The 24,925-nt window shown below is 52.4% G+C and overlaps 8 protein-coding genes across 8 annotated transcripts; 4 read left to right on the top strand and 4 right to left on the bottom strand.

Annotated features, from left to right (window-relative positions):
- Positions 1–15: 15 nt before the first annotated feature.
- Positions 16–4,945, bottom strand: DCL1 (Dicer-like protein 1; the record flags this gene model as incomplete). Its single annotated transcript, XM_051434959.1, has 5 exons — positions 16–791; positions 844–1,292; positions 1,342–1,566; positions 1,613–1,827; positions 1,877–4,945. 5 exons carry the CDS (start codon positions 4,943–4,945, stop codon positions 16–18), a joined length of 4,734 nt encoding a protein of 1,577 aa, XP_051290983.1.
- Positions 4,946–5,385: 440 nt separating this feature from the next.
- On the top strand, positions 5,386–6,579 carry J4E90_005405 (uncharacterized protein; the record flags this gene model as incomplete). Its single annotated transcript, XM_051434958.1, has 3 exons — positions 5,386–5,600; positions 5,661–5,946; positions 6,010–6,579. 3 exons carry the CDS (start codon positions 5,386–5,388, stop codon positions 6,577–6,579), a joined length of 1,071 nt encoding a protein of 356 aa, XP_051290982.1.
- Positions 6,580–6,639: 60 nt separating this feature from the next.
- Positions 6,640–7,358, bottom strand: J4E90_005404 (uncharacterized protein; the record flags this gene model as incomplete). Its single annotated transcript, XM_051434957.1, has 2 exons — positions 6,640–7,279; positions 7,330–7,358. The coding sequence occupies 2 exons, from the start codon at positions 7,356–7,358 to the stop codon at positions 6,640–6,642; spliced, it is 669 nt and encodes a 222-aa protein (XP_051290981.1).
- A 919-nt stretch (positions 7,359–8,277) lies between these two features.
- Positions 8,278–8,631, top strand: J4E90_005403 (uncharacterized protein; the record flags this gene model as incomplete). Its single annotated transcript, XM_051434956.1, has 1 exon — positions 8,278–8,631. One exon carries the CDS (start codon positions 8,278–8,280, stop codon positions 8,629–8,631), a length of 354 nt encoding a protein of 117 aa, XP_051290980.1.
- A 1,457-nt stretch (positions 8,632–10,088) lies between these two features.
- J4E90_005402 (uncharacterized protein) lies at positions 10,089–11,388 on the top strand (the record flags this gene model as incomplete). Its single annotated transcript, XM_051434955.1, has 2 exons — positions 10,089–10,176; positions 10,232–11,388. The coding sequence occupies 2 exons, from the start codon at positions 10,089–10,091 to the stop codon at positions 11,386–11,388; spliced, it is 1,245 nt and encodes a 414-aa protein (XP_051290979.1).
- A 2,007-nt stretch (positions 11,389–13,395) lies between these two features.
- Positions 13,396–16,706, top strand: J4E90_005401 (uncharacterized protein; the record flags this gene model as incomplete). The annotated part of the gene is made up of 4 exons (XM_051434954.1): positions 13,396–13,403; positions 13,472–14,027; positions 14,073–16,554; positions 16,606–16,706. The coding sequence occupies 4 exons, from the start codon at positions 13,396–13,398 to the stop codon at positions 16,704–16,706; spliced, it is 3,147 nt and encodes a 1,048-aa protein (XP_051290978.1).
- Positions 16,707–18,929: 2,223 nt separating this feature from the next.
- J4E90_005400 (uncharacterized protein) lies at positions 18,930–21,518 on the bottom strand (the record flags this gene model as incomplete). The annotated part of the gene is made up of 4 exons (XM_051434953.1): positions 18,930–19,704; positions 19,852–20,595; positions 20,955–21,218; positions 21,277–21,518. The coding sequence occupies 4 exons, from the start codon at positions 21,516–21,518 to the stop codon at positions 18,930–18,932; spliced, it is 2,025 nt and encodes a 674-aa protein (XP_051290977.1).
- A 267-nt stretch (positions 21,519–21,785) lies between these two features.
- Positions 21,786–24,823, bottom strand: J4E90_005399 (uncharacterized protein; the record flags this gene model as incomplete). The annotated part of the gene is made up of 4 exons (XM_051434952.1): positions 21,786–22,803; positions 22,849–23,461; positions 23,539–24,186; positions 24,451–24,823. 4 exons carry the CDS (start codon positions 24,821–24,823, stop codon positions 21,786–21,788), a joined length of 2,652 nt encoding a protein of 883 aa, XP_051290976.1.
- Positions 24,824–24,925: the final 102 nt, after the last annotated feature.

Raw genomic sequence — 24,925 nt, 5'->3', positions numbered from 1 at the left:
ATCCCACAACCAGGTTTAGATGCTCAGGCCCATAGCCTCCTTCATCAGCTCCTCCTTCGCTTTGAGCACCACCTCATCCTGTTCGCCCTCGCCCTCTCCCTCGTGCACGCAATCACACTTATACTTCTTCCTGAACTCATAAGGCGGAAGCCCATCTAGTTTCTCCAACGCTCCATGACTGGCCCTCACACGCGCATACCTGCCGCTCTGGCCCAGGGAATGGAACCACACCTTTCCATGAATCATGACCATAGCCACGACAGCCTTGCCTTTGCCGGGGATGAGCGTCTCTGTCTCCATGGCACCCATCCGCCACTCGCTGCAGCCGAAGGTGATACCGAGGAGGCGACTGAGACGTGTGGTAGGGTGATTGGAGGCAAAGTTCTCGTACGAATCGAGAGTCATGTTCTCAAAGAAGGGCTTGAGATGCCGGTCGAAGAAGTCCTGTACGACGCTGAAGTCAAACTCTGCATCAACGAAGATAGCGGCTGTGTATGCTTCGATCACGTCGGCCAAGCACTTTGGTGGTTCACTGATGGTGACCCAATAGTCAACGGCGCCATCCGCTTCTCTCTCTGCTTCTTCGGCTTCCAGGACGTAGTCGCGGATTTGGGAGCTCAGAATAGCAGTGTTCTGCTTGATGTGGACATGCCAGCCGAGCTTTACGCACACGGCGCCTAGAAATTTGTTGGACACCATGGGTGTTTTGTGTTCCGTGAGCCACTGAGGGTCCTTGTCTGGGTACTTGTAGTAGAGGTGCATGATGAACGCCATATCGAGAAGAGAGTCACCTGTGCATTAGGTCAGCGTAATTGCATGCACAAGATCTGCATGAGGACTTACCCAAGAACTCGAGTCGCTGGTAGTTGGGTATATTCTCATACATGTACGGGTATGAGGGGTGGGCGAAGGCTGATCGAAGGAGACGTGGGTACTTGAAGTGATATGGGTGTACCAGCTCAATCTTGCAAGCGGTATTGACCATTGCTGCGGTGGCGTCGGCAACTTGGTACTTGGGCTTTTGATAAGCGTCGTAGTAGTCTGACCACCTCGACATCATATGGTCTTGACTGTTGGCGAAAAGCTTGACAGCTTTGACAGTTTCGTCCCAGTCTTCGGGGTTCCATCGCCCGCCTTGGTAGTGTTGCTGGAAAGCAGCACCAATGAAGGCTTCACAGACGTCTGCGATGCTCTTGTCGCCAAGATTATGCGTGAGCTTCAGCCAGTCGTCTTCAGTCTTCTTCAAACCCTTACCCCTCATGAGCTTCACTCCTTCGGGGTACCATGTGCGCCTACGCAGATTAGATTGTGTATACCAACAAGTAAATATACTGTACATACCTTGAAAAGGCTTCTGTGCGGATGAAGCGGTACAGCTGAATATCGCGTTCATTTCCATCTGCGGAGACCACCAGCTTCTTTCCCACTCCAGTCTCCATCAGGTTCTTGTTGCAGAGCATTTCCATGCGGCGGACGTGGAACTCGAACTCGCTTTCATCGGGCTGCTGGACAAAGACAGAAAGTGAGGTAGCCATCTTCAGGAAGCAATCCCCTAGGAACTCAAGACTGTACCATGTTAGCAGGTGAGATCATGAACGATATCAGTACCTACCGTTCATAGTTCGGACCCATTCCGCTCTTGAAGTTGATCTTTTCTTCGCCGTGCTCCTCGGAGTTATCGGAGTCTTTGGTAAGAGCTTCCAAAGCAAGCGCAGGGCTGACGTTGAGACCGAGAACTTTGCAGGCGTCCAGAGCAATGAGATAACTCTCAAAGCGATGGATGAGAGCCGGTAATACGTAGCACATGACCACAAACCGTATCGCAAGCTGTGCTGTTAGCAATGTTTTCATACGCCCAGGCCGACGGGATTCTTACATTGGAGACGTGAAGAGGCTCTGGACAGATGTAAGTCTTCAAGTCATCGAACTCACCCTTCTCTTTATCCTCGACGCACGCAAGGTGGTTCCGGCGGAAAGGAATCTTTTGCACCTCAAGAACGGGCTGCGAGGCGTGCCACTTTGATATGTCTCTACTCTTTGCCCACCGGCTGTCGCTGTAGTCCAGAATAGTGGCCATGAACTTTTGTCCACTGCGAGGTAGACCTTTAGGAGGCGGATCTTGTGGCTTGAGATGAGTTGCGAGGCAGTTAGAGTAGTAGCGTCGACCTCCATTCATTGGATCTACGAAGTAACGATCTAGCAAATCCTCAGACTTGGTCTCAGGTGTCCACTTCCAAGTGGGCTCTTTGCAGACTTTGCGAATTTGCTCCAGGTCTAGGATTTGATCGAGAGAGGTAACAGATGAAACAGAAGACACCTGGCTCGGAGTTACTGGAACGACCCAATAAGATATCTTCTGGACATCTTCCTCATACACCTTGTTGTAGATGTCCTCGTATATGCGTAGAGTAAAGATCGTGAGGGCTTCTATCATCTCGGGCGATACAGGTAGCGGATTCGAGACGGATTTGGATACGACATTGGAGGGCCTTCCATCCGTGAGGTATATGGGGAAATGCGGCATCTGCGGGAATGGAATGCGAGTGAGGAGACCCATAGGCTGATGAGGTCGGTCTAAGCCAGCGTTGAGGTCGATGACGGTCAGATATAGACGCGTAGGAATGACTCCGCGGTCCACCTTCCAGAAATCTGGCTTGATCAACATAGAGTACATACCCTTCTTCTTTTCGCTAAGAGCTAGCAGTGCATTTCTCCCGGCTGGCAAGCTTTTGCATGTTGTTGGGAGGAGGTTGTCATCCATATAGCCTTTATTGTGAAGCATGAGGCATGCCTTGTAAGCGGCAGAGCATTTTGCGATAGTTTTCTTGCTTTGAACGTCGCCAGTGACCGAGACCACCGGTGCGTGTTCCGGTAACATTACCTCGCAAACGAACCCTCGCCGCTGAGAATCCTGAGCATCATAGTTGACCTCGGGATTGATAACATAGGTTGGCTGGAGCATGGTCTGTCTGTCGGGGCCGGGTAGCGTCGCTACGAAGTGATTGAGGATTGATAAGCTCGAGCGATATGTGAGCTTTGCCCCCGACTTTGTAACGAAGCTTGGATACATCTTGTCTTCAAACGACAACATGTCAACCTCGCCTCCGCCGATCTGACGGTCCTGGGGAAGAGCTTTGCAGAACTTCCTCATGATGCCTTCTTCGAACTTGACGTCGAAAACCCGGCTGCGATGGTCATCGTTGCCCTGCTCAATCATATGGAGATACTTCGAGTTCCTATGCCGTGCTCGGCCCCGAGACTGTACGTACGCTATCATGGTGCGATAGAGGTCGAACCGTACAACAAGGTTGCATTGAGGGATATCAAGGCCTTCTTCCGCCACGGATGTAGCAAATAGACAATTGAGTTCGCCGCGACGAAACTTGGCGACCGTAAGGATCTGGTTTCTTAAAGAGATGTTATGCTCTCCGGCACGATTGTTGACACCGACGAGCACGTTGCATCGGAGGTTCGGTCCACCGATCTGGGAAAAGATGAGTTGAAGCAGCCGAGCTGTTTGCCGCTGCTCAACGAAGACGATACAACGTGCTTCATCGCCGCGTTCGTAGTATAGCTGGAGCCAGTGGTGAAGTTTCAGAACTTTGGAACTCAAATCTTTGTCGCTCAAGGTACACAAACCGAAATCGAACTGTTGTACGAATGTGGCCGCTTCCTTTAAGCGCTTGGCCTGGGCGTCCCACTCCTGCGTGGCGTCATCTTGCTTAGCCTTGTTATGCTTCATTTGCTCTCGATCTTCGAGCTTGCGGCTCTGCTCGTCAGCGAAAGCAAAAGACCAATACATGTCAGACGCCCAACGTCCGAGCTCGGAACCGTAGCGCTTGGAGGCCAAGAACAGTTTCTTGAACGCCGGTATATCCCCATACTTTGCCTTTATCTCTTGGTGCAGAGGCGTCTCAAATTGGTCTTGTAGCTGTGCATACACTGCTATCTCCTCGGTAGGCCTGCTGATACTGTTCGAAGCGAGAGCACCCTCCGAAGTAGTGACGATCTTGGCATGAAGTAGCTTCTCGAGACCATTGGCGACTTCTTTGATATGATCGACCGACAGTCCCTTTGTGTCAATCGGAGAAGCTGTCATGCCAAAGATCCGAGGTCGATGGGAGGGGTCCAGTCCGTGTACGTAGTAGTCCTTCATCAAGCGAGCGTAAGGATGGTTGTTCTTGGCATGATGAGCCTCGTCGAAGATGAGGAGATTGATCTGAGCCATGGTAATGAAGGAGTGCATCATGCACTGGACAAGAACCTCAGCTGTACATACAATTACCATGTTCTTCTCGTAATGGCTCTGCCAAGTCGCTTTAGACCAAAGCGATGCGCCCATGGCGCCGCATATACCCTCCACTGTCTGATCGAGGCCGCAACGCAAAACATTTGCTTGTTGGAAGACCAGGTTGACCGAGTCGACTAGAAAGAAGGCGATCTTGTGGATGCCGCCTGCGGCCCGGTGTTCGAGCTCGTCATTGAGAACATGCTGTAGAAGTAGAGTTGCGATGTGAGTCTTGCCGGAGCCAGTGTCCAAGACCGCTATTACGTTCTCACTCTTGGCCCTCTGAAACAATTCAGTCTGATAGTCGCGAGGGTTCGTGATGCGGACTGTGCCCTCTTGTTTGGCGAGTATGTCGCGGATCGAAAGCTGCTCTTCGTTGGCGGTCTTTGCAGCAGCATCATCAACTTCCTTTTGTGTCAAGTGAGAGCTGATGTTAGCAGCAAAGGCCTTCAGGACGTCGTTCTGCGCTCTGCGCCTCTCCGATGTGGTCTTCGGCCCATGCGTACGTGCGGTGTCAGCATCGCCATCTGGGTCTTCATCTGAGCCCCGCTGGCTCTCATCTTTGGTAGCGGTCTCTGCAATGTCAGAATCGGAAGATGAGGATGACTCGTCGTAGGAGTGGTAGTGTTCGTCCTTCTTGTATATTATCCAACTCATGTTTGTCGTGGCGCAATGCTGTGGGTGCAGTCGAAGCTTATCACAGGTCTGGAGAGGTAAAGCCTATGGTGAGTGTGATTGAAAATCGAGGGCAAGAGCGCGTTGCTGGTATTTGCGCAACTGTCGCGCGTCTTGCTTCGGGCAAGAGAGCAAACAAACAGTGTAGGTACCCGACACCGCATGCTCAGCCGAAGCCGCTCGTGCTGACCCAATCAAACAGCCGCAGCCGTTTGAATATGCCGGAGATATTTCGCAGCATACCAGGCGTTTGTCACTGTGGTGTTACCGCTTTCACAGACGCGGTGTATTGGCGGCGATAGCGGGGTACGCGAACTGGGAAGGGGCAATGCTGACTCATCAGCATCTGCTCACGCTCTCACGTGTGTCCCCACTGCCATTTCCTCAACATCACGACAATTTTCCGCTCAAACGCCACTACCATGACGAACGAGCCGCAGAGTCTACGAGGTCTATTCTCAAAGGCGGAGAGGGCGCGCGAAGAGCTCTCTTCGTCGTACGAAGCAAACAGTCCGACCTACCAGGAAAACCTTAGCGCGACGATCGCCACGTACGAAGAATGCCTGAAAATATCCGAGCAGGTGTCACTTTTCAGTCCGAATGAGACACTGGAAGACATATCGTCGTCTGATCTACAGTACGTGTTATGATACAACCGCAAGATACCGTGCACATGGGTCCTCGCTTACCCTTCTAGATACATGGCGATAAACTACCACTTGGCAGAACTCGTACAGAAGATCTTCAACACCGACGTAGCCTTACGGAAGCAGAACCTACTGCGGGCACGGGGACACTATGAGCGATTTCTCAAGCTCTTAGATTCCTATGATGTGCTTGGCAAGGCAGATGCGAAACTCTTCGAAGTCTACGCGGAAGATAAGAACAACTTCTCTACCGCCAACACGCGGGATGCCGCGGCGAGACGGGACGCAAAGATTTCGCGATTCAGGGAGGAGAAGGAATTGAAGCGGAAACTAGAGGTACGTGTCCACACTAACTTTGCTTTTGAGGGTCGAACCTAGAGCTAAGGCCTGCAACAACAGTATCTGCGACAGAATCCCAAACTTGCCGAGCAGGATGAGCAAGTGGTACGAGAGTTGCATTTGACCAACTTGGCGTTCATGGTGCATCAAACTTTCGCTTCGTTGGAGTCAATGGCTCAAGAACTGCACATCATCTCGCTAGCCCCACCCGCGCCCCCACAAGGACAGGAACAGCAAGCGCCAGACGGCCGACAGGACGGCAGAGATAAAGACGGATACTCCGAACGCCTCGATGGTCAGTATGGCGGCCTGAGATATTCCGGCCCCATCTTGAGCGGCGACGGCAAACCCATGCGGCCTTTTACGCTATTGGATAGCCGTCAGACCCTAAAGAAGAACGTTTTCCGTCCGGATCACAGCCTGCCAACTATGACGATTGACGAATATCTAGAGGAAGAGAAGCGCCGGGGTGGCATGATTGAGGGTGGAGGCCCGCAGTCTGAGATCCAGGCTGAACCGAACGAGGACGATCTTGTCGCCGCGGACGAAGAGACGATGAAGCAGCGAGCGTGGGATGAGTATGTAGAGGCGAACCCCAAAGGCTCGGGTAACACTTTGAACAGAGGTTGAGCGTGGTTTGAGCGGCAGATCAGATACCCAGCAAAACAAATGCACAACCAAGGGAAGACTTTACAACTTCTCGGCTGCTAACTCCGGCCACTTTGCCGTCACCAGTTCGTACAGTTCCTTGTTCAGCACTCCGTATCCCTTGACATTGAGATGCAGCCCGTCCGTAAACCAGCCCGCTGGGAACGTCTTTGCGCCCAATAGGCCGCATCCCGGTGGCACATCCTGATCGTACTCCCATCCTTCTTCTGCAATGACTGCGTCCACCACGTGCTGCCAGTAGTTGAGACCAACGACTCTGCCCGTCTCTTCGTACTCTTTCGCGATCTGCATAAGCCCATCTGCATACCTCTTCTTACTCATGTAAGTCTTGTACCTTGGTCCTTCCTTTCGTGACTCATTGATCTCCTGTATTTCTCTTGCAGACCTGCTTTCGCCAGTATCTACCACAGACCCATTGATGGGTGGGGGCGTGATCAGAACTATCTTTGTGTTCTCCATAGCCTGCTCCGTGAGGATGGTGTCGAGGAACTCCCGTATGTTTGCTGAAAAGGTGGGCCAGGGAACATACTCCTTCTCTCCGATGAAGCAGGCGTCGTTTGCACCGAGGAAGATGGTGAAGAGGAGGGTTGGTGCTGCCTCTGGGGCTGTTGCGCTGCTGATTATGCGGGAAAAGTCTTCTTTAAGACGGGTTGACGTGTAACTGCGTAGTTGGTGAGTGCGCCGACCGTCAATATTAATTGGGATGTGTACCCTGCCTTGCCTGTCGTGCCTGTCAGCATCGGATCTGCGGTTTCGATGTTGTTGTTCCCACTACACGCGTTGCCACATCATGCTGCAATACCTTCATTCACGACCCTTGCCTTCCCTAGGTACTTATTCTCAAGAAACCATCCAATCCCCTGCGTCTTCTCTTTGAAACTCCACTCGGTCATGGATGCGCCAAACAAGACAATCTTAGCCATGTTTGCAGCTCGCCTGATCACTCAGTTTGAAAAGGATAAACGAGAAAGCGTCTACGCGAAATGCGGGGTGAAAGATGGTGGGAGAAACTCATTCGCATTACCTTCGTTGACGATCCGTACCTTGTGCTGATACTGTTGCCTAAGAAACAACCCGAAGCCTTGCGTTTCCTCGCTAAAGCTCCATTGGGTGAGCGAGTCTCCGAAAAGCACAAAGTCTGGCATTTTGTTTGCGACAGATGAAAGCGATGCAGTGGTTGGTCGTTCTTTTCGTTTCCAAAACGCTTTCTTGAACATTTCGTTGAATGTTGGGAGGCTCTGCTCCATCCCAAGTGCTGAGAGTGTTGGCGCGCGCAACCCGATGCGGCACAGTCAGGCGGCGCTAATGCACGTAGCACGTGTAGCTAGCACACCTTGAGGGCTGGCTGGCGTTGGGACGCGTCTTGTTCGCGTCAGTTCATCAATCACGGTCCTGCATATGTTTGATGCACAGAGCTATATCACAGAACTCGAAATCATAAAACTACGACTTCTTACGGGAATTATGGATCTTCGCCACTGCCGAAGCGGTCACGATGACATCACATCTTCGTGCAACGATTGAATCCACAACACTCGTCATGCTTTACGGCATTTCCAACACGACTTTCTGGAGACCACTCAGCTTTACAAATCCATCTAATACACAATTGAACGCGCTGAACCAGTATATCACGCAGCATACGACCATCTACCAAACATGTCGTCTATCAGCCTCCGCCTCCGCGCGCTCCAGCGCCCTGTCGTATCTCAACTCCGCGCCTTCACCACTACACCCAGCTATGCAAAGCTGATGGACACGCCCAATCCTGCCTCCAACCTCCCAGACCCTTCTGAAAACTCCTCGGCCGCACCAAACGCCAAGATGCGTTCGGACACGCAAAACACCGACCAGCAATCGAGTGCGTCGCCTGACGAGCACAAGACCGGCGACGACCATCCGGCGAAGCAGCCAGACCACCAGGCGCAGCCGACTCGAACGACGGGAATCGGGGGCGAGACAAAGGTGCAAGGAGGGAAAGAGGGACTGGGTGAGAGGGGCGATAAGCAGTAGACTGGGAAGAGGAGACAGGATAGGACTTATGGGAAGGACGGAACGGAAAGGTTGATGTTGGACGAAGGGCACCAGGTGAAAGAACGCGATATATGTCTATTCCCGGTTTAGCCAAGCGATATCTGACTTCTCCAATTTAACGTCTCCTCATGTCATAGTTCCAGTACCCGTCGTTCTGGAGTTGTGCGTCACAACACGAGCGAGATGCACCGTCAACAGAAGAACTTGCGTCACGACAGCTCACTCTTTCCACTTCTCAGTGACCGAGGCTCATACTCGCCGACCTGTCCGGCCCTAAGACGTAGTTTGTAGTAATACAGCGGCTAGGTCGCGACTACCGCAGCAGCTCAATAGGTGGATAAAAACATCCAAAAGAGGTACCTGATAACCGATAGTGCCTACAGTAGGTACTGGTGCTCGCCGAGGTGAAGTCGCATCATACACCCGTACTCGGACAATCGCTTAAGTGATGCCCACATTCCATGCATCACTTCAACCCACCAGCGTGCAAAATCACGGCAATATGATCTGATTCCTGATCAACCTACCGGCCTCCATCGTGAAAGCGGACCGTAGTGCAGCAAAAATCGGGATTCCGAGGAGCAATAATGCCCAGCACTAGCAGCCGATTGGTTTGAAAAGCCCTCTCCATCCACACTTCATCCACAATCACGGCCCGTCGCGCAAAACACCGAGTAGAGGTGCAGTGGACGCGTTATTCTAGAACAGAGGCTAACAGTCTCGATCATCTAAACACGGCAACTCCTAAAAACCGATACTGCCTTGCAGGTCCACAGCTGGTGGCCTTAATCGTCCTGTGGCGTTGCGGACATGCGCGGCACGGTCCTTGTCATTGTTTCGCATTCGCGTTATAATTACCACGGGAATATCGGCGTACTTGCGCCCATTGCCATCTGAACTTCGAGACGGAAGGGAATTTTCTGCTCAACCATGGAGCCGCGATAGATAGCTTCAAGAGTAGAAAAGACATCTTGCGCGAAAAGTACGTGTGTGTGGATACGGGTAAAGTGGAAAAGACGGCGGGGCTAAAACTACTACCATCAGTGTAACCATCCCTGCCAGGAGGCCTAGTTTTCATCTCGTGCCGTTTGCAAGTCTGAACGGCGAGGCTGCCAGCAGCCACGGGCTGTGTAGTCGGTCGCCTTACGCAGGTCGCCGGTCGAAAGGCCTAACATCATTTGGCACTCGAGAATTATAAAGACGACGGGAGCGGCTGCATTGTTGGCCATCAACCACATCGCTGGCTTAACATTCGTGAACGACTCGGGTGTTTCTTCAGTATGCGCTTTGTTCCTACTTTCGCTGTTGGCCTTTTGGCCAGCGCCGTCGCTGGACGCGTCGCACCGCGTGCCATGCTTATTGATAGACCAATGTAAGTTGTTCCGCCTGTAAGTTGTCAATGCATACTGACAGTTCCGTAAAGCGTGGCTCATTACATGGTCGGTCAACTCAATCTCGATGAGGTTGTCCAGGACATTGAGGAAGCGAGGGAACTTGGCCTGCACGGCTTCGCGCTCAACTTTGGTGAGTGGCCTTCGTCTATGAAATTCCAGTCCAAGACCGTGCTAACGATGAACAGATCGGTTCGCAGGTTATTCCGAACAGACCGTGAAATACATGTTCGACCACACGGATTACATCGGCAATTTCAGCCTCTTCTTCTCCATGGATCACCATCCTGGATTCTTGAAGAAACCTACGGATTACGCTCAGTACTTCAACGATCACAAGAACCGTCCTTCCTACCTGACAATGAAGGACCCTTCCGATGGCAAGAACAAGCCTGTCCTATCGACGTTTGGTGGCGAGACCATTTCCAACGACGATTGGAAGGAGTTCAAACGACAGGTGGGCAACGTCCTCATCGTCCCTGGCTTCTCTGAGATCTACAACCCTACCACGAACTTCTTCTCTGATCGTAGCGAACTCGGCGGCGTGTTCAACTGGAACTCGTGGCCTTCAACAAATGAAGGCAGAGTCGCTGTATCTGACGCGACAGATCGTATATTCAATACCGCCGCCAACAATGCCAAGAAGCTGTTCATGATGGGTATCTCACCCGTACAGTTCAAGCACCTCGATGGGGATAACAACTGGTACCGTCGCGGCGAGGACAACCTCGAGAACAGGTTCGGTCAGATCCTCAGTGTCCAGCCCGACATGGTGCAGCTCCAGAGCTGGAACGACGCAGGCGAGGGCCATTACATGGGACACCTTCACCCGACTCCGCTACAAGGCCCTACACCAGCCATTGTAGAAGGGTACGACCATACCGGTTACTGGCAGATTTTGAAACCGTTCATCGCTGCGTGGAAGAACGGCGATCGCACAACAGCTAACATGTATCCCACAAATGGCAAACCTGTCCAAGGCACTTTCTGGCATCATACTCTCACCGTCGCGGGCAAATGCGATGCCGACGGCCTAAAGAAGTCTGGAGATATCACAAAGGCAGCTGAAGACGCCGTGTCTGGCGTCTTACTCGTCGCCAGAGGCAAGACCAATCTCATCGCTGTTGTCAACGTTGGCGGAAAGAAGCTGGACCAAACGCAGCCACTCAAGCCAGGGTTCAACAAGTTCAAGTTCACAGGCCTAGAGAAGTTGGTCCCGGGTAAGGTGCAGTTGGAGGTTTGGGATGGAAGCACCATGGTGGGAGGCGGATATGGAAGTATTGAGGTGACGAGCTCGAAACCGACTTGCAACTACCAGTTCCAGGTCGTTGCGGTGCCTTCATAGGTATTTCTTAAGTAGAAGGGTAGGCTCTATGCCGGCGTAGCAGGCAAGTAGATGGTAGGGAACACTTTCAGATAGTCAATGCATAAGTGTTCGATGGAAAGTTTCCGAATCGTACCTGCAGCGTGCTTACTGTGCCTCACATTGAAACAAATGAGCTCATCTAGCGTTTCTCCATGCTGCATGTGCCTGCGTTCACTCTTAGCCGGTTAAGCGACGCCGTACAAAACGGTGTTGCAGATGTGTGATTGATGCATGTCTGAATACATGGTGCTATATTGAAGCACTATGAATGAGACTATGTGAGGCGCAGTACTGTAGTCTTGAGTCGAGATCCCATGTCGTCTAGGTCAACAGTTCGGAAGAATTAGAGTGATCAATGTGCATAATGCGATTTTCGACTAGGTTTGCAGGTATGTCGTCTCGGTGCACAAGCTCATGTTATGATCGACCAGCGCAAGGGTTTGGCCAAGCTGTTGGGTCTGCGTAGCCCCTCTGGCGGCCTGCGGCCACGGGGGCGATCACGTTTGCGAACCCTGATTGCGCGGTATTACTATGAAGCCGATCGGAAGCAGAGCCGAGGGCGCTGGATTCGCTGATCTTGATAGAGAAGGTGCAATGGAAAATGTAATGAGACGGCGGGATGGGGCGGATGAGCTACCATGAGTCCATTGGCAGAAGCACGGCGGGATCCTTGCGATAAGAGGGAGTTACGGGGCAAGGCTGCACATCGTGGTATGGGTACGAGGCTACCGTGTTGTCGGTATCGGTAATTGGCGATAGCCTGGATAGAGGTCAGAAGCTTCGGCGCATCCCGCGTAGCTCCACGGCACGACTCGTCCAAAGTCTATTCTGTTGTGCTTCCAGTGGAGAGCGATCGACCTCAACTACTCCCAAACAGCGAAGAAACTAATCGGTTAGCGATTGGGTTGGAATGAGTGAAGTATGCTGCAGTTGGACATGTGAAAGACGGAGGTAGAGTGCATGCAGGGCTGCCACATGTGGCATAGCTCTTGATCCGAGCCCTGATGCGCCGTGCCGGAATATTTCTGATATAGAGGTATGACCGGAGCGGACGATAAGCTATGACTGACACATGTAATCATTGGGTGATTTTATGTGATGAGTACAGACTCGAGTTGGAAGGGTTTCTCTCTGACACGCCTGATTGGAGGTGCGGCGAGCGGCTGCCGTGATGGAAAGGCTGCTCGAGTCCACTTGGGCTGCGCAGAACTGGGTAGAGTCATCCGCGAGAAAACAGGGCCGCCCAGGGTGTTCCGAAGTGACGGATATGGGCAGGAGGCCGTGATAGGATGGCAGAAATACGTTGGCGATGTTTGATCGTGTTTGAGTATACATCACGCGATGCCTCCCAAGAGCGACTAGGATAGTAATCGTGTCTGGTAATTGTGTGACTGGGCGTTGATTGACGATTGATAGTTACACACGGAAATGGTGAGAGTGGGCCGAAGGCAAATGGGATGGCTTCAGGGGTGGTGGGCACAAGCAAGCATGGTGGCTTCGAGGGCCGTTTGTGGTGGCTTGCAGGGTCGCGACGCACGGGCACCTCTCGCATGCCTCCAGGGCTCTAGCCGCGACTGGGCGCTGCACCTCGGGTTAGCATCATCAACCCCAACAGGCCCTGCGCGCTCTTGGGACGCCGGCAGTGAGACGTGAGATTTGTTTTGGCGCATCTCTGGGGTTGGTCGATAGCGCCGCGCATCACTGAGGCATGCTCCCGCAAAAGCACCTCCGAGCAATTGCGAGCAGGCGGAGCCATTGAACCCTCTGCTGCGGCTCGCTGGTCCCTCATCCTCACCCCACGCACTCGCGCTGTCAAAAAGCTTTGGCTCCCCAGACCGGACCTGCATGCCCAGTGACATGCCTACTGCTTGCTGGACCCTCGTGCATCTATCCGAGACGTTGCCTCCGTACCCGTAAACACTCATATACGTGCACTTCGCCTGCCGTAGCGCATCTGTACCACGGCAAGTGGAGATACAAGACACCATGTCTGGGTAAGCTGCGATACCTGCTGTCTTAGTAGCCTTAGTAATACTTCAGACGAAATCGCTGACATGTCCAGTTCCATGCGCGAATCGCTGAAGGCTTTGAACACAACCTTCTCGGCCACTACCGTCCCCTACCCTCTCCCCGACGAGCTCTATGCGACCATAGAAGCCTTCCTCGAGCGCTATGACGACATTGACGACCACGACTCCCAGCGCTTTCACGATGATCTCCACGCGCTATACCTCCGCCACGTCGCCAGTAGTCCCGAAAAGCGCGGCGCCTTCTTATCAGCTCTGCGACTGCTTCGGCCCGCGATAACGGGCGAGGCGCGCTTGACCGCCTGGTGGAACTCGGCCCTGAGGCCTGTCATCGACGGCATAGGCTACAAGAAGAGCGAGATTGAAGATGCGAGGGCCTTTATCCAGAGCATACTGGTGTACGACAATGAGGTCGACAAAGATGGCGAGCATGCGCGCTTGTCCGCCCTCTTCACCAAGAAGATTCTCGACGCATACTTGGCGCGGACCAACGTGCCTGCTTCGCCTGAAGATGCCGTGAGGCCAGAAAACGAGTTTGTGGCCCATGAGCTCGAGGCCGTCCTGGTCGATTTTGGGCGCAAGATGCCCAAGGTGAGTACCTTCCCTCAGTATCATGGCCTTCACTAATACATCCAGGTCCTCCTCCTTACACTCGACAACCTCCTCCTACAGAAGCAGCATCGCATACAGGCCCTGAACCTGCTCAGTGCCTTTGTCCGCCTCCAGCCGCCGCACCTCCACCTCGTCCTCGAGACCCCGCTCATCCAGAACCTTGAGAAATGCCTGCTCATAGACAACTCGTCCACTGTCATCGAGCTCGCCCTCGTCGTCCTAATCATGTTCCTGCCTCACATTTGCGGAGCGCTGACCTCTGATCACCACCTCGAGAAAATGTTCCTGGTCTACTGTCGGATACTGTGTTGGGACAAGTTGGGCAACAACGACGAGAAAGGCGGTGATATGGACATGCAAGACGACGATAGTGAAGAGGGGGATGACGAAACCGATGCCGACTCCGAACAGGCCTGGGAGCAGGTGCAGCCATCCATGGACTACCCTGATTGCCCGCCGCCAACTCTTATGCACTATTTCACCTTCCTATACGGTCTCTTTCCCCTCAACTTCATGAGCTTTGTGCGCAAGCCAAGGAAGTACCTCAAGTCGCTTAACTTTCCAGGCGCGCGCGACTTCGACCTGGACCAAGATCTCATCCACAGCCGGACGGAACCCTACCGTCGCGTTCATCTACTACACCCGAACATGTTCACGACCACAGTCGAAGACGAGCTGAGCGAAAACAGGTGGGTGAAAAGCGACCCCGCAGACGTCGTCATTGAATGCATGGACCTTTGCGTTGCCGTGTCGTCGACTTTGGAGGACCCCGGCCCACCACCCAACGCAGCCTTACCCCCTGTCCCAGAGATACCCTCGCAATTCACTCTGGACGATCAGGACGGCACAACAGTACACGAATCAGATGCAAGCTGGAGGAATACCCAGTCGACTATGAACGTTTCGTCAAGCGATGCTCCAGATGTTCCCGATCTGGAACTCCCACCAAAGAGCAAGTCTATCAAGTCTGCGGTATCTATCAAGTCCATGGCCTCACCGTTGCTGAAAGGTCGCGACATGATGGATTCTCCAACACTGCCGCCCACTAAAGATACAAAGAAGCCGGATATGTCTGGTCATTCCGCACAGCGGTTCGTGGCACATCAACCCAGCCTGGACAGTTTTGCCCAATCAATATCCGGCAATCAATCTACCCACCATGACTTTCAAAACCACACCATGGCGTCTTTGCAAAGAGAGATCATGCTACTTCGGAATGACCTCAACTTTGAGCGGTATCTCAAATTGCAGCATCTTGCTCACATCGGACAGCTACAGCGGAAGCACATCAAAGAAGCGACTGTAGAGGCGGAGACTCAAAATCTGATCAACACCAACAAGACACTAAAGGCCAAACTCGCCAAGGCAAACGAGCTGTACGCCCAACTCAAGAAGGAAACGCTCACGAGCCGAAGCCAGTCCAAGAAATGGGAAAGCGAGTTGAACAACAAGGTGCGGTCGTACAAAGAGAGTGAAAAGACCTGGCACAGTGACGAGGGCGGTCTGCGATATGAGCTTCAGAGGACACAATCAGACTATGAGCAGCTCAAGAAGATTGTGGAGAGAGCTGAGGCAGAGCGACTAAAAGCCCAACAACGGACCAAAGCGTTGGAATACGAGCTTGAAGACTACGCGGACATCAAGCGGGAGCTTGAGGGTGCGCAAGATAAGATCATAGCATTCGAAGACCAGAGGAAGGAGCTACACACCCTCATCCAGGAGCGGAACGACTTGCGCAACGATCTCGAAATCGCAAACATGCGGTTGAACAGCCGTGAGCAAGAACGCGAGCGGTCGATCAAGGCTTACGAGCGCCGGCTTATGGAGCTTGAGTCCCGACTACAATCTTCCGACAGAAGCACTGGCAAGCCAGGGCAACTGCCGTCTTCTGTGCAGCAGATGCTCGACTCTGCGCTTGCAGCGAGCAATGCCAAAATGCAGCAACTCAAGAAGACTCATTACCGCCTCCTTGAGCAATATACCGAGCTGCAGATGAAGTACCATGAGCTCGAAGGGGAGCGAGAGGCTGAGATGGGACAGCTCTACCCCCGGGACAAGTCTGGTCATATCGATTTCGGCACTTCACGGGTCAGTCGCAACTCCAGCATCCGACAGGCGACCAACTACAGCTCGAGATATTTGACACCTCTATCTACTACAGAGGCCACCTCAAGCGAGGAGCAAGAGCATTACGAATACCGATCGCCGGACTCCGTCCACAGCCCAGGATCAGCCGCGTCACCACCTCGTCCTGCTCGGCTTGAATCACTACAGCAGGGGAAGCCGCAACGATCTCAAACAGCGCCATCGCCGTACCCTGGGTTTGGTGGCGGATACGGACCAAACTTTTCCGCAGCATATGATGCGTCTCTCCACAATCAGTTTCAGGCTCCAAAGCCTCAATCTAGCGGGCAGAGTAGCTTCTCCGCCGACACCGATGGAAGCTCAAGTAAGGAGAGAAAAGACAAAGTAGACCCGAAATCGGAGGTCCGGATATACGGTCGGGGTAAGTTATCGGTATTACGTCCTGCAACATCAGAGGCTGACTATGAAACAGGCGGCGCTCAGAACATCGGAAAGAAGGTCAAAGAGAAGGAACAGAAGAAGCCTTCGTCTTCCAAAACTGGTGGCTTCCGCGGCCTCAAGGGCATAATGTGATCGGATTGGGTCACTTACTTGTTTTGCATGTGGTGGTGCCGATCGAAGGCGCCACCATCTCATCAGACGGAATTTTGCGCGACGCGCCTCTGTCACACTCGGTTATCTGCGTCCTTCTCTATCTCGTCTCGCTTCGGCACGACCACAACGGCCACTTCGTCATCACAGTCGCGACTCAACACATTTTTGTCCACTCCTCTTTCTTTTGTTCATCAGTTTCGCATCTATGTATAACGACACTGCATGACGCATAGGCCGTCTCAACGCCTACGACTGGTTGCATAGCCGCATAGTCCTCAGATACCTGCCTCCAATGGCATCCTCGCATCGACTTACTCGTCGACTGTAGCATAGTCCCAAGACTAATTGTGTAATACATTGATACCAATCAAACCCATTAATCCCTCCATGCGTACACTTATGCATCAGCATCATACCGTCCTTCCAAAACGCAAGCATGTATCGAAGGCGTCCACAGCAAGAGCGCCCTCCTGCCAAGACACTAACACGATCTCATTCGCGGAGAGTAGCCGAGACCTGACAACCACCTGGACAGCACCTGCCATTCAGATCCCCACGACACCACCAACATGCCGAAGATCGAATCGTGATGATCAGCATCCACAGCCTCAGACCTAGGGACGCATCAGGCCCGCAACTACTGCAACCGCCATCGCAAACAGTAAAGTTTTGATGGGCCCCGAGTACTTGCTTTTTCCTCTTCTGTCCACACACTTGCAACAGTCAGCCCCCTTAAAGCTAGCGCCGTTGGCACTATTCGGAAAATAGCTCACAGGAGATGTCATCCCGCACTAACACGTACGACTAAGACAACGGCCGCCTTGCTGTCGCCCCTTCCTTCATCCCCACGTTCGCGGCGGCCGGGAGCGCGAGCGTACATAAAACGGGTTGAGCGTGTTTGGTACTGAACTGGGTGCCGTAACGTGGGGATCCTTGTTCGACATGCACTACTCGGTAGATGACCAACTACGACTGATCGCATAAGGCATCCATACGGCAGATACGCAGCACAAGCCAAGACCTATCGCGACCCCGTCGGGCTGTCCATAAGCAAATGCTTTCTCGACTCACGCGTCCTTATCGTGCAAAGGGCTGACTCGTGTTGCTGAGTCAAGGTCGGTTGTCGCTACGAATAGTGCCGATGGTTCAACAAGTGATCACCGTATCGCGGAGACGGGTGCTGCCACACTGCAGGCGCTGAAGAGTGGAGATGGTGTACGTTCGAAGGTGCGCTAAGTTGTGCCGCGCAAAAGGAAAGAGACAGAGTGAGGAGCGGGTGGGTACCCGAGCTTGCGATCTAAAGGGGGCTTGGGTGATTGGCTGGGTTGGGGAACCGGTCGTTGAGGAGGGGGATGGATCCGTGGACGAAGTCGCCTGGGCTTCGCGCTCGACCCTTGGAGACTTCTCGTGCGAAACTTTGGGTATGTACATTGGTGGGTTGGTAAGTCGATAACGGTAGCTTACAAGGGCTCTTTGCGTGAACTAGTCGTCTCTATGCTTAAGCCCGGTAGCGACAAATGACTCCGCAATGAATGCGTGATCTATGGACGATGTGTGTAGCAGGAAAGCGGATGTATGACATGTAGTCATGCTAAAGCGATCCTGAGCTGAAAGCGTATATCATCTATTGGGGATGGCATTGGCTTTCCAAAATCACAATGTCGTTGGCAAACGTGCTCTTATCCTGTACTGCACATTGCAAAAACACATTTTAGTTTGCAAAAAGTGCAACCAGACTCACTCAGTCGGATACCGTCTTCCTCACACCAATACTTATTCCGTTGTCATCTTTTTGCCAATCCACAACATCTCAGCTAATTCGAGACCCATAAGCTTCACGTCATCTACGCACGCCTGGTAGCAATGGCACAGATCCCATAACACTGGATATGCTTTGATGCGCCCGTGTATGTCGACTTTCGAGTGGCGCCTACCCAAACTTTGGATCGAAGGGGAGCTTAAGTGAATGACTGGGTTGGAGAACCCGTCTTAAAGGGAAACGATGAACAATCTCGTGTAAGACATGTGTAGCAGGCAAGTAAATGTATAATACGGGGATATCATGGGGCGAAGCTAGTATGTAGGCGAGTATCATATATTAGAAACTAACTTCGTCGTCCAAGGGCGGATAGTCGTTGTCGAAGTGCTGCATTGCAATACTATACATCGAACAAAACTCTACGGAAGTCGCAGCTTCAACATTTAACCAACTACCGCTGCTCTTCCTTTGATCTGGATACCATATGATTCCTTTATCAATATCTGCTCCATGTGCCTAACTGCCTTGGTGTACAGTCGCACTCTTACTTTATCTCTTGTGACGTCAATAGCCTTCTCGTACTCAAGTTTGTAAAGTTTACGGTACATATTGTCCAAATCCTGCAATATCTCAATTCTCCGAGGGGGATTGGGCACTCCAGGTATCTTATATGCCTCCCAGAACCTACTCAGAGATTTTTGCAGTGGGCGGTAGCTCGTAGGCTTGGTTTTCTGTTTGTCTCCGAACATATTCCGTTTTGTGTTGCGGTTTCGCTGGACGCGTTCGCCTTGCTGCTCTGCTGCTGCTTCGCGCTCTTGTACGAGGTCTGTTTCTTGACTGGTGTGCAGGTGCTCTGGTTCGGTATTATTCCTCCCCTCCTGTGCAGTTTGCGCCTGCCAAACCTTTTTCTCTTCCTTCAGAGCAATGTACTTGAGCTTGTAGTGCTCAGTTTTCTTCTCTTGATCGAACAGCATGGCCTTCCAATCTTCACTCTCCTCCTCTTCTTTGACACTCTTCGCGGCCGACTGAGCTAGGCGCTGTTGCTCGATGTACTTTTCCCTCCATGTCTCGCGTTCCACCTGTGCCAGGCGTCGCTTCGTCTTTTCCCGCATGAGCCTCTCTTTTGCATCGCCCGTCTTCGCTTGCTGCTGCTCAAGCTGAGCTGTGAGTTCTCGTATCTCTCGTTCGTATTTGGCGTGGATCTCGGTTTCATAGTCGCTGATTTGTTGCTATGATGGTGCGTCAGTGACTACCATCTTCGGATAACCTTTAGGAGAAGACCATGACTTACGAACAAGTGTGTTCGTTTATTTGAGGCTGTTTTGTGAGGTCAGTCGAAGTTTGAGATAAGCGCATATGCTATACTCACCACATGGTAGATCACCAGTCCGATCGTCGCTGAGGTCTACGAACTGACGCTTGCCCAGAATGGGCGAGGCGGTACTCTTGCTGCGGTGTGCAAGCTGAAGGGTTGGCTCCGCGAACGCAATGGGTTCATGAGAATGTAGCCTTCCATTGGCCGGTGAAGCAGAGACTGTACTCTCCGAGGTCTGCTCGTATGAAGCATTTCCCGTATGAGGCTCGTCATGTCGCACCAAGTTTGTACAAGCGAGTTTGAAGTGGCCAAGTATGTGCGGGTTCACAAGATCGAAGACCTGCTCTAGTCGTCCACTCAGCAAGAAGATAAAGTTGATAGCGGAGTCTACGACCGCACGCTCAAGCTTGCGTTCCGGATTCATCCCAGGCCTCTGACTGCTGTAATCGTGCGAGCCACCGATATAGCTGAAGGGCGGATCATAATAGACCTTTGACGAATGTATGTCCTGCACCAATGGAGTGACTTGCTTTCCTGGCCCAGAATAGTAACAGATCTTTTCGCCCGTAGCGCATGCCCATACTGGCGGGCCGCCGGCTTTGCGTGAATAGTGACCAACTAGGAGCATGTGGCGTCGATGTGTGTTGTGCTTATCGTCCAGATACAGCTTCTCGGAGAATTGGTAGAGTGCCATGTCAGATATGGCGGTGGAGTGGGTCGCAAGTCTGCCTGTCGCGTACTTGGTGAAGTCACCGAGTATGTACTTTTTCTTCGGTATCATCTTTGCTGATGAGCTGTATTGCATAGCGCGTGCGGATATGGCGGTAGAGGAGCGGTACCGATATTCGATTGGTGTGTAATCGCAGGCGCGTTAGATTAGTACACTCAAGTACCCGGCGGTATTGGCCTGACGAAGCTACGAAGAGAACAACCACATGTTCAGGATCCCAGCGCGTGCAACGAAGTGGTAGCAGATTCGACACATGGTGAGAGACAAGAGATAAGCGTGGTCAGGATTGATACTGTCATTGATCATAAGTTGGAATTATATACAGGTCGCGATGTACCCGTCTTCGCCCTAAATCAGGCATCAGCATCTTCAAGTAATAAACCGATACAGCCTCACTCACCCCCAACACGTGTGCTGACTTACGCCTTATACACGACCTTGCTAACCTTGTACTCCACCACAACACCAGGCTTTCCCTCGCCTGTGACGAAATGGCCGGCAGCGACATACGTCCCATTCTGCAGGTCTTTGTACTTCTCGTTGCCAGTCTCGAAAGTGAAGTTGACAAACGAGTCGCCGTAGTCCGTGGTCTTAGCATCCGAGGCACCAGAGAGCACCTTGCCGACACCAGGCGTGAGCTTCACGGTGCCCTTATAGTACATTGCTAGAATCGTTCCGTCATGATTCCTGTATACCATGAGCATTAGATGTTCCCTCGAAGCTTTATGAGTGTCTTTGCACTCACTTGACCTGACTCCTGACGTCCAAGCGCATGTTTCCGCCATCGGCGTCGTTGTGAATGTAGTCGTAGCCGGTACCGTGCAGCTCTCCATCCAGCTTTGGCTCGAAGCCCGGTTCACTCTTCACTGTACCCGATACCATCGGGACGATAACCAACTGCGCGCCATGCTGGCCTCCGACTTGCATCGGCGCATCGATGTCGACGCGGACGGTGAACGCGGGCTGAAGAGATGGGAAGCCTGCCATGTTTTTGATGTTGCAGAAGGATTTTGGTAATGGTTTTGTGGAATTGATTGCTTGTATTGGATGCGATCCTTGGTATGTACGATGGGTTTGGGGTGGAGCTAAGCTATGTAGTTGCATGCGGAAGCTACCCCTCTGACCCCACTTTGAGGGGAGGAGCTTCCTTCTTTCCGCACCGGTGACGGCATCAAATGAGAGGCATCCGCTCTGTGCACATGTAGCATTTGTATTCCGGGGTCACATGTACGGAACGATGCGCCAACCCGAAACTCAAAATCCACTGATCCTCCCCTTCTTTTTCTTCTTCTTGTCTAGCTTTCCTCCAAACTTGCCCCGCTCTACTTGACTTTTTGGCATCATGAAGCCACCAGTCTGGAATGGTATCTGGCTTTGACTTTGGCTCTGACTCGGTACCTGACTGCTACTACCCATACCACCCAGCATTGGCCCTGGAGAGCTTCTCGGATATGCGTTAAGTTGACTCGCAGTTTTAGCCCTCATGAGCTCGTTCTCGCGTTGTTGGCGCTTTTCCCTACGTTCCTTCTTTTTGCGTTCCTTCTCGCGTTGTTGCTGGCTCTCCTCATCTAGTTCTTCCGCCCGAAGAGTACGCTCCATACTGACCCAATTGTACACACGCGGATCCTTTCCTAATTCCCAATGCGCGAGACTCTGGGAAACGTTTGGCGGAATGATAACCGGGTCTTTGGAAGTTTGAAGATACTTGCTAAGCCGACTGAGGGGGTCTGACGAAGCTGGCTCCATGGAAGGTATCTCGGGTGGGGACGATCCATACACAGAGGATGGAGGCAAAGACGAAGGTGGTATAGATGAGTATGGCGGTGTCGGTAACGGCTGAGAGGCAGAATATCTTGAAGTGAAGTTGGAGGTAGCCTCCTTTGGTCTTGCAGGCAGGATTGGTAAGGCTACGGCACTGTCCTGACTCTGCCCACGCTGTATGCTAACAGCGGGCACTTGGATCCGATCGTCACGTATACATGTGCTTGAGAACATCAACTCCGTAGCGATTCGCCGAGCCAAAAGTTCTTGGCGTTGCCGAACGCGAATTGGCATATCGGGTGGCATAGGCGCAACCCACGTCTGGAGTATACTATCGTATGCGTCGGAAATGGTGAGATCGCCATCGTCGGTCAAGCCAAGTACGCGCATAGCTGCGATAAGCTGAACATCCACAGTATCTTGACCATTTGGCGAAGAGAACAGCTCTTGAAAGTTGGACGAAGCTTCGTCAATGTCTGCAACATGGAACTGTGCGTGCGTAAACTCCATCCTGCAATTGTTAGTTCAGAATGCAAACAAGACCCAGTTCACTTACAGAGTACCCAATGGTAAAGGTGGCAAGTCTGCACCAGTCGCCAGCATTTCGTTCACCTGATCCATGACGGCCACCGCATCGATGGTACCCGAGACCTGCTCCGCCGCGCTCTTTGACTGCGATAGAATCTCGCCCAGAGAAGCATTGTCCCGAGTTTCCGGCACGGCAGCACCGTCCGAGGATCTGCGCAATTCTGGCTGCTGCCTGCCTACTTTGGAGCTTGGTAATCCTCTGTCGACCAATCCATTAGGCACTATGAAATCGTCGTCTTTGTTGCGTGGTTTCGAGTTAAAGATGAGGTTTCTAGGGCGTCTGATCGTGCTCCGCGTGAAGTCTACAACGGCATAGTCATTCTCGGTGATATGTCCTGTCGAGGTGCTCCGACTCCAGACAACCAGCTCGCGCGTACTTAAGTCGGAGAGCGTGACAAATAGTTGGAGGAAGAGGACATCTTTCTGTGAGTATTCCCATTGCATGGGCTCGATGTACAAGTTGGTTATGTGCACGGATCCACCGATGGGTAGGTCTAGCAGGGTCGGATCTGAACTGGTAACGAGGCCGGAAGAATCGGAGGTATTGCTGCGGAAGCTTTGTATTTGGACCAAGTTGTTAACTCGAGAGTGGAGCACAACACATGTTTCTGTCAGGCTGTCAGTGTGATTTCTGTCGCGCGATTGATCTGCAACTTACCATCGTCCGACAGCGTCTGCACGCCTATGTGAAGTGTGAAATCCTCCACGCCCCGGTAGTGCCGCCAAGATGTGAGGACTTTAGCTCCAGCTTCACCAGCCCTCGGAAGCAGCTCACTTGGTGCAGTGACCGAAAGGAGGAATAAACGAGTAGAGGTCAAGACGAAAACCCGACTTCTATCTCTTGGGTGTTGCTTGACATCCAAGACCCAGTCTGCCGATCGCTCACTGAAAAGCTCTGGGCAGGGAAAGTATGACGTTGTCCTGCCCTTGATGCTGACGATGCTCAAATGGCGCCTGTTGCATACCAGCAACGTCGTTGTATCAGCCACCCAGAGAACCCTCGCCCAACCGTCTTCGCAAGTTGTGTCCCCGTCCTCTTCCAGTTCATCGATCTTTCCACGAAGCAGGCATGAAGCCGAGTACGTGCCAAGTATGGGCCGATGCTCGATGTCCCATACACTCCATGACTGATTCAGGTCGACGAGTGCAAACTGCAACTGGAAGTCTGGATTGAATGTGAAGTCGGCATGAGCAAAGCCACCAGTATCGTTTTGACTTATGCTGAGTATAGGGTGGAGTTCGATCGAGGAGGCGGGTAAGCGGTAGAACGGTGAGACAGCGGAAGCGCGTGGTCGGCGGTGGTAGTCTGGGTGGAAGAGGACAGTACGCGTAGGCAGTCGCACAGCCAGAAAAGGTCTGCTGTCATCCGAATGCGAAAAGGAAACTTGCTGGATCGGTGCCGCTTCCTCATTCCAGAAGCCACTCTCGGTATCTTTCAAGGTCCGCCCTTCTACCCATGACTTCGGGTCTGCTGTCCAACCGTGTCTTTCGTTGTCTAGAATTGACAACTGCAGTATGCTGCCAGATTCTCCCGTTGGCAATGCAGCTATTTGCCATGCCTCGTGTCTACCCTTGGGTGTAATCGAACCGAAGGAGAGTAGGTCGCCGACGAGCGGATCGTAGATCGAAGCCGTGGATGATATGGCAGCAGATACTACAGCTAGATCGGAGAGGACTTCGCCTGCTGCAGAGAGCTGAGGGTGTTCTTCGATGCTGTTGCTGATCTCTTTCTGTACGCTGGTCCTACTCGCTAAGATTTCTGCAGAGAGAGAGAATGCCGGTGTCGCATGATTGCTCGCAGGAGTCGCGTCCTTCGAAGTTCGTATGCGCTTGAACGAGCGTGTGGTGTAGGGCCTAGTAAACGTCCATTCTCTGTTCTCCAAGTCGTAGGTCGCTGCACCAGGATGGCCGTAGTTCAGATCTTTGAGCGATCTGTCAGCCATTGGGCTGTCGTAGAGGTTCTCGATCCGTAACGTCGCTGGAGTATAAACTCATTCTTTGTACGCAGAAAACAAAAGGTCGTATGCGAGAGCGAAGATTCTGTC

Source organism: Alternaria incomplexa (genome assembly GCF_024043165.1).
Source record: "Alternaria incomplexa strain BMP 0042 chromosome Unknown scaffold_7, whole genome shotgun sequence".
In the NCBI taxonomy this organism is placed as follows: domain Eukaryota; kingdom Fungi; phylum Ascomycota; class Dothideomycetes; order Pleosporales; family Pleosporaceae; genus Alternaria; species Alternaria incomplexa.
This window is presented reverse-complemented; position numbering and strand designations above follow the sequence as displayed.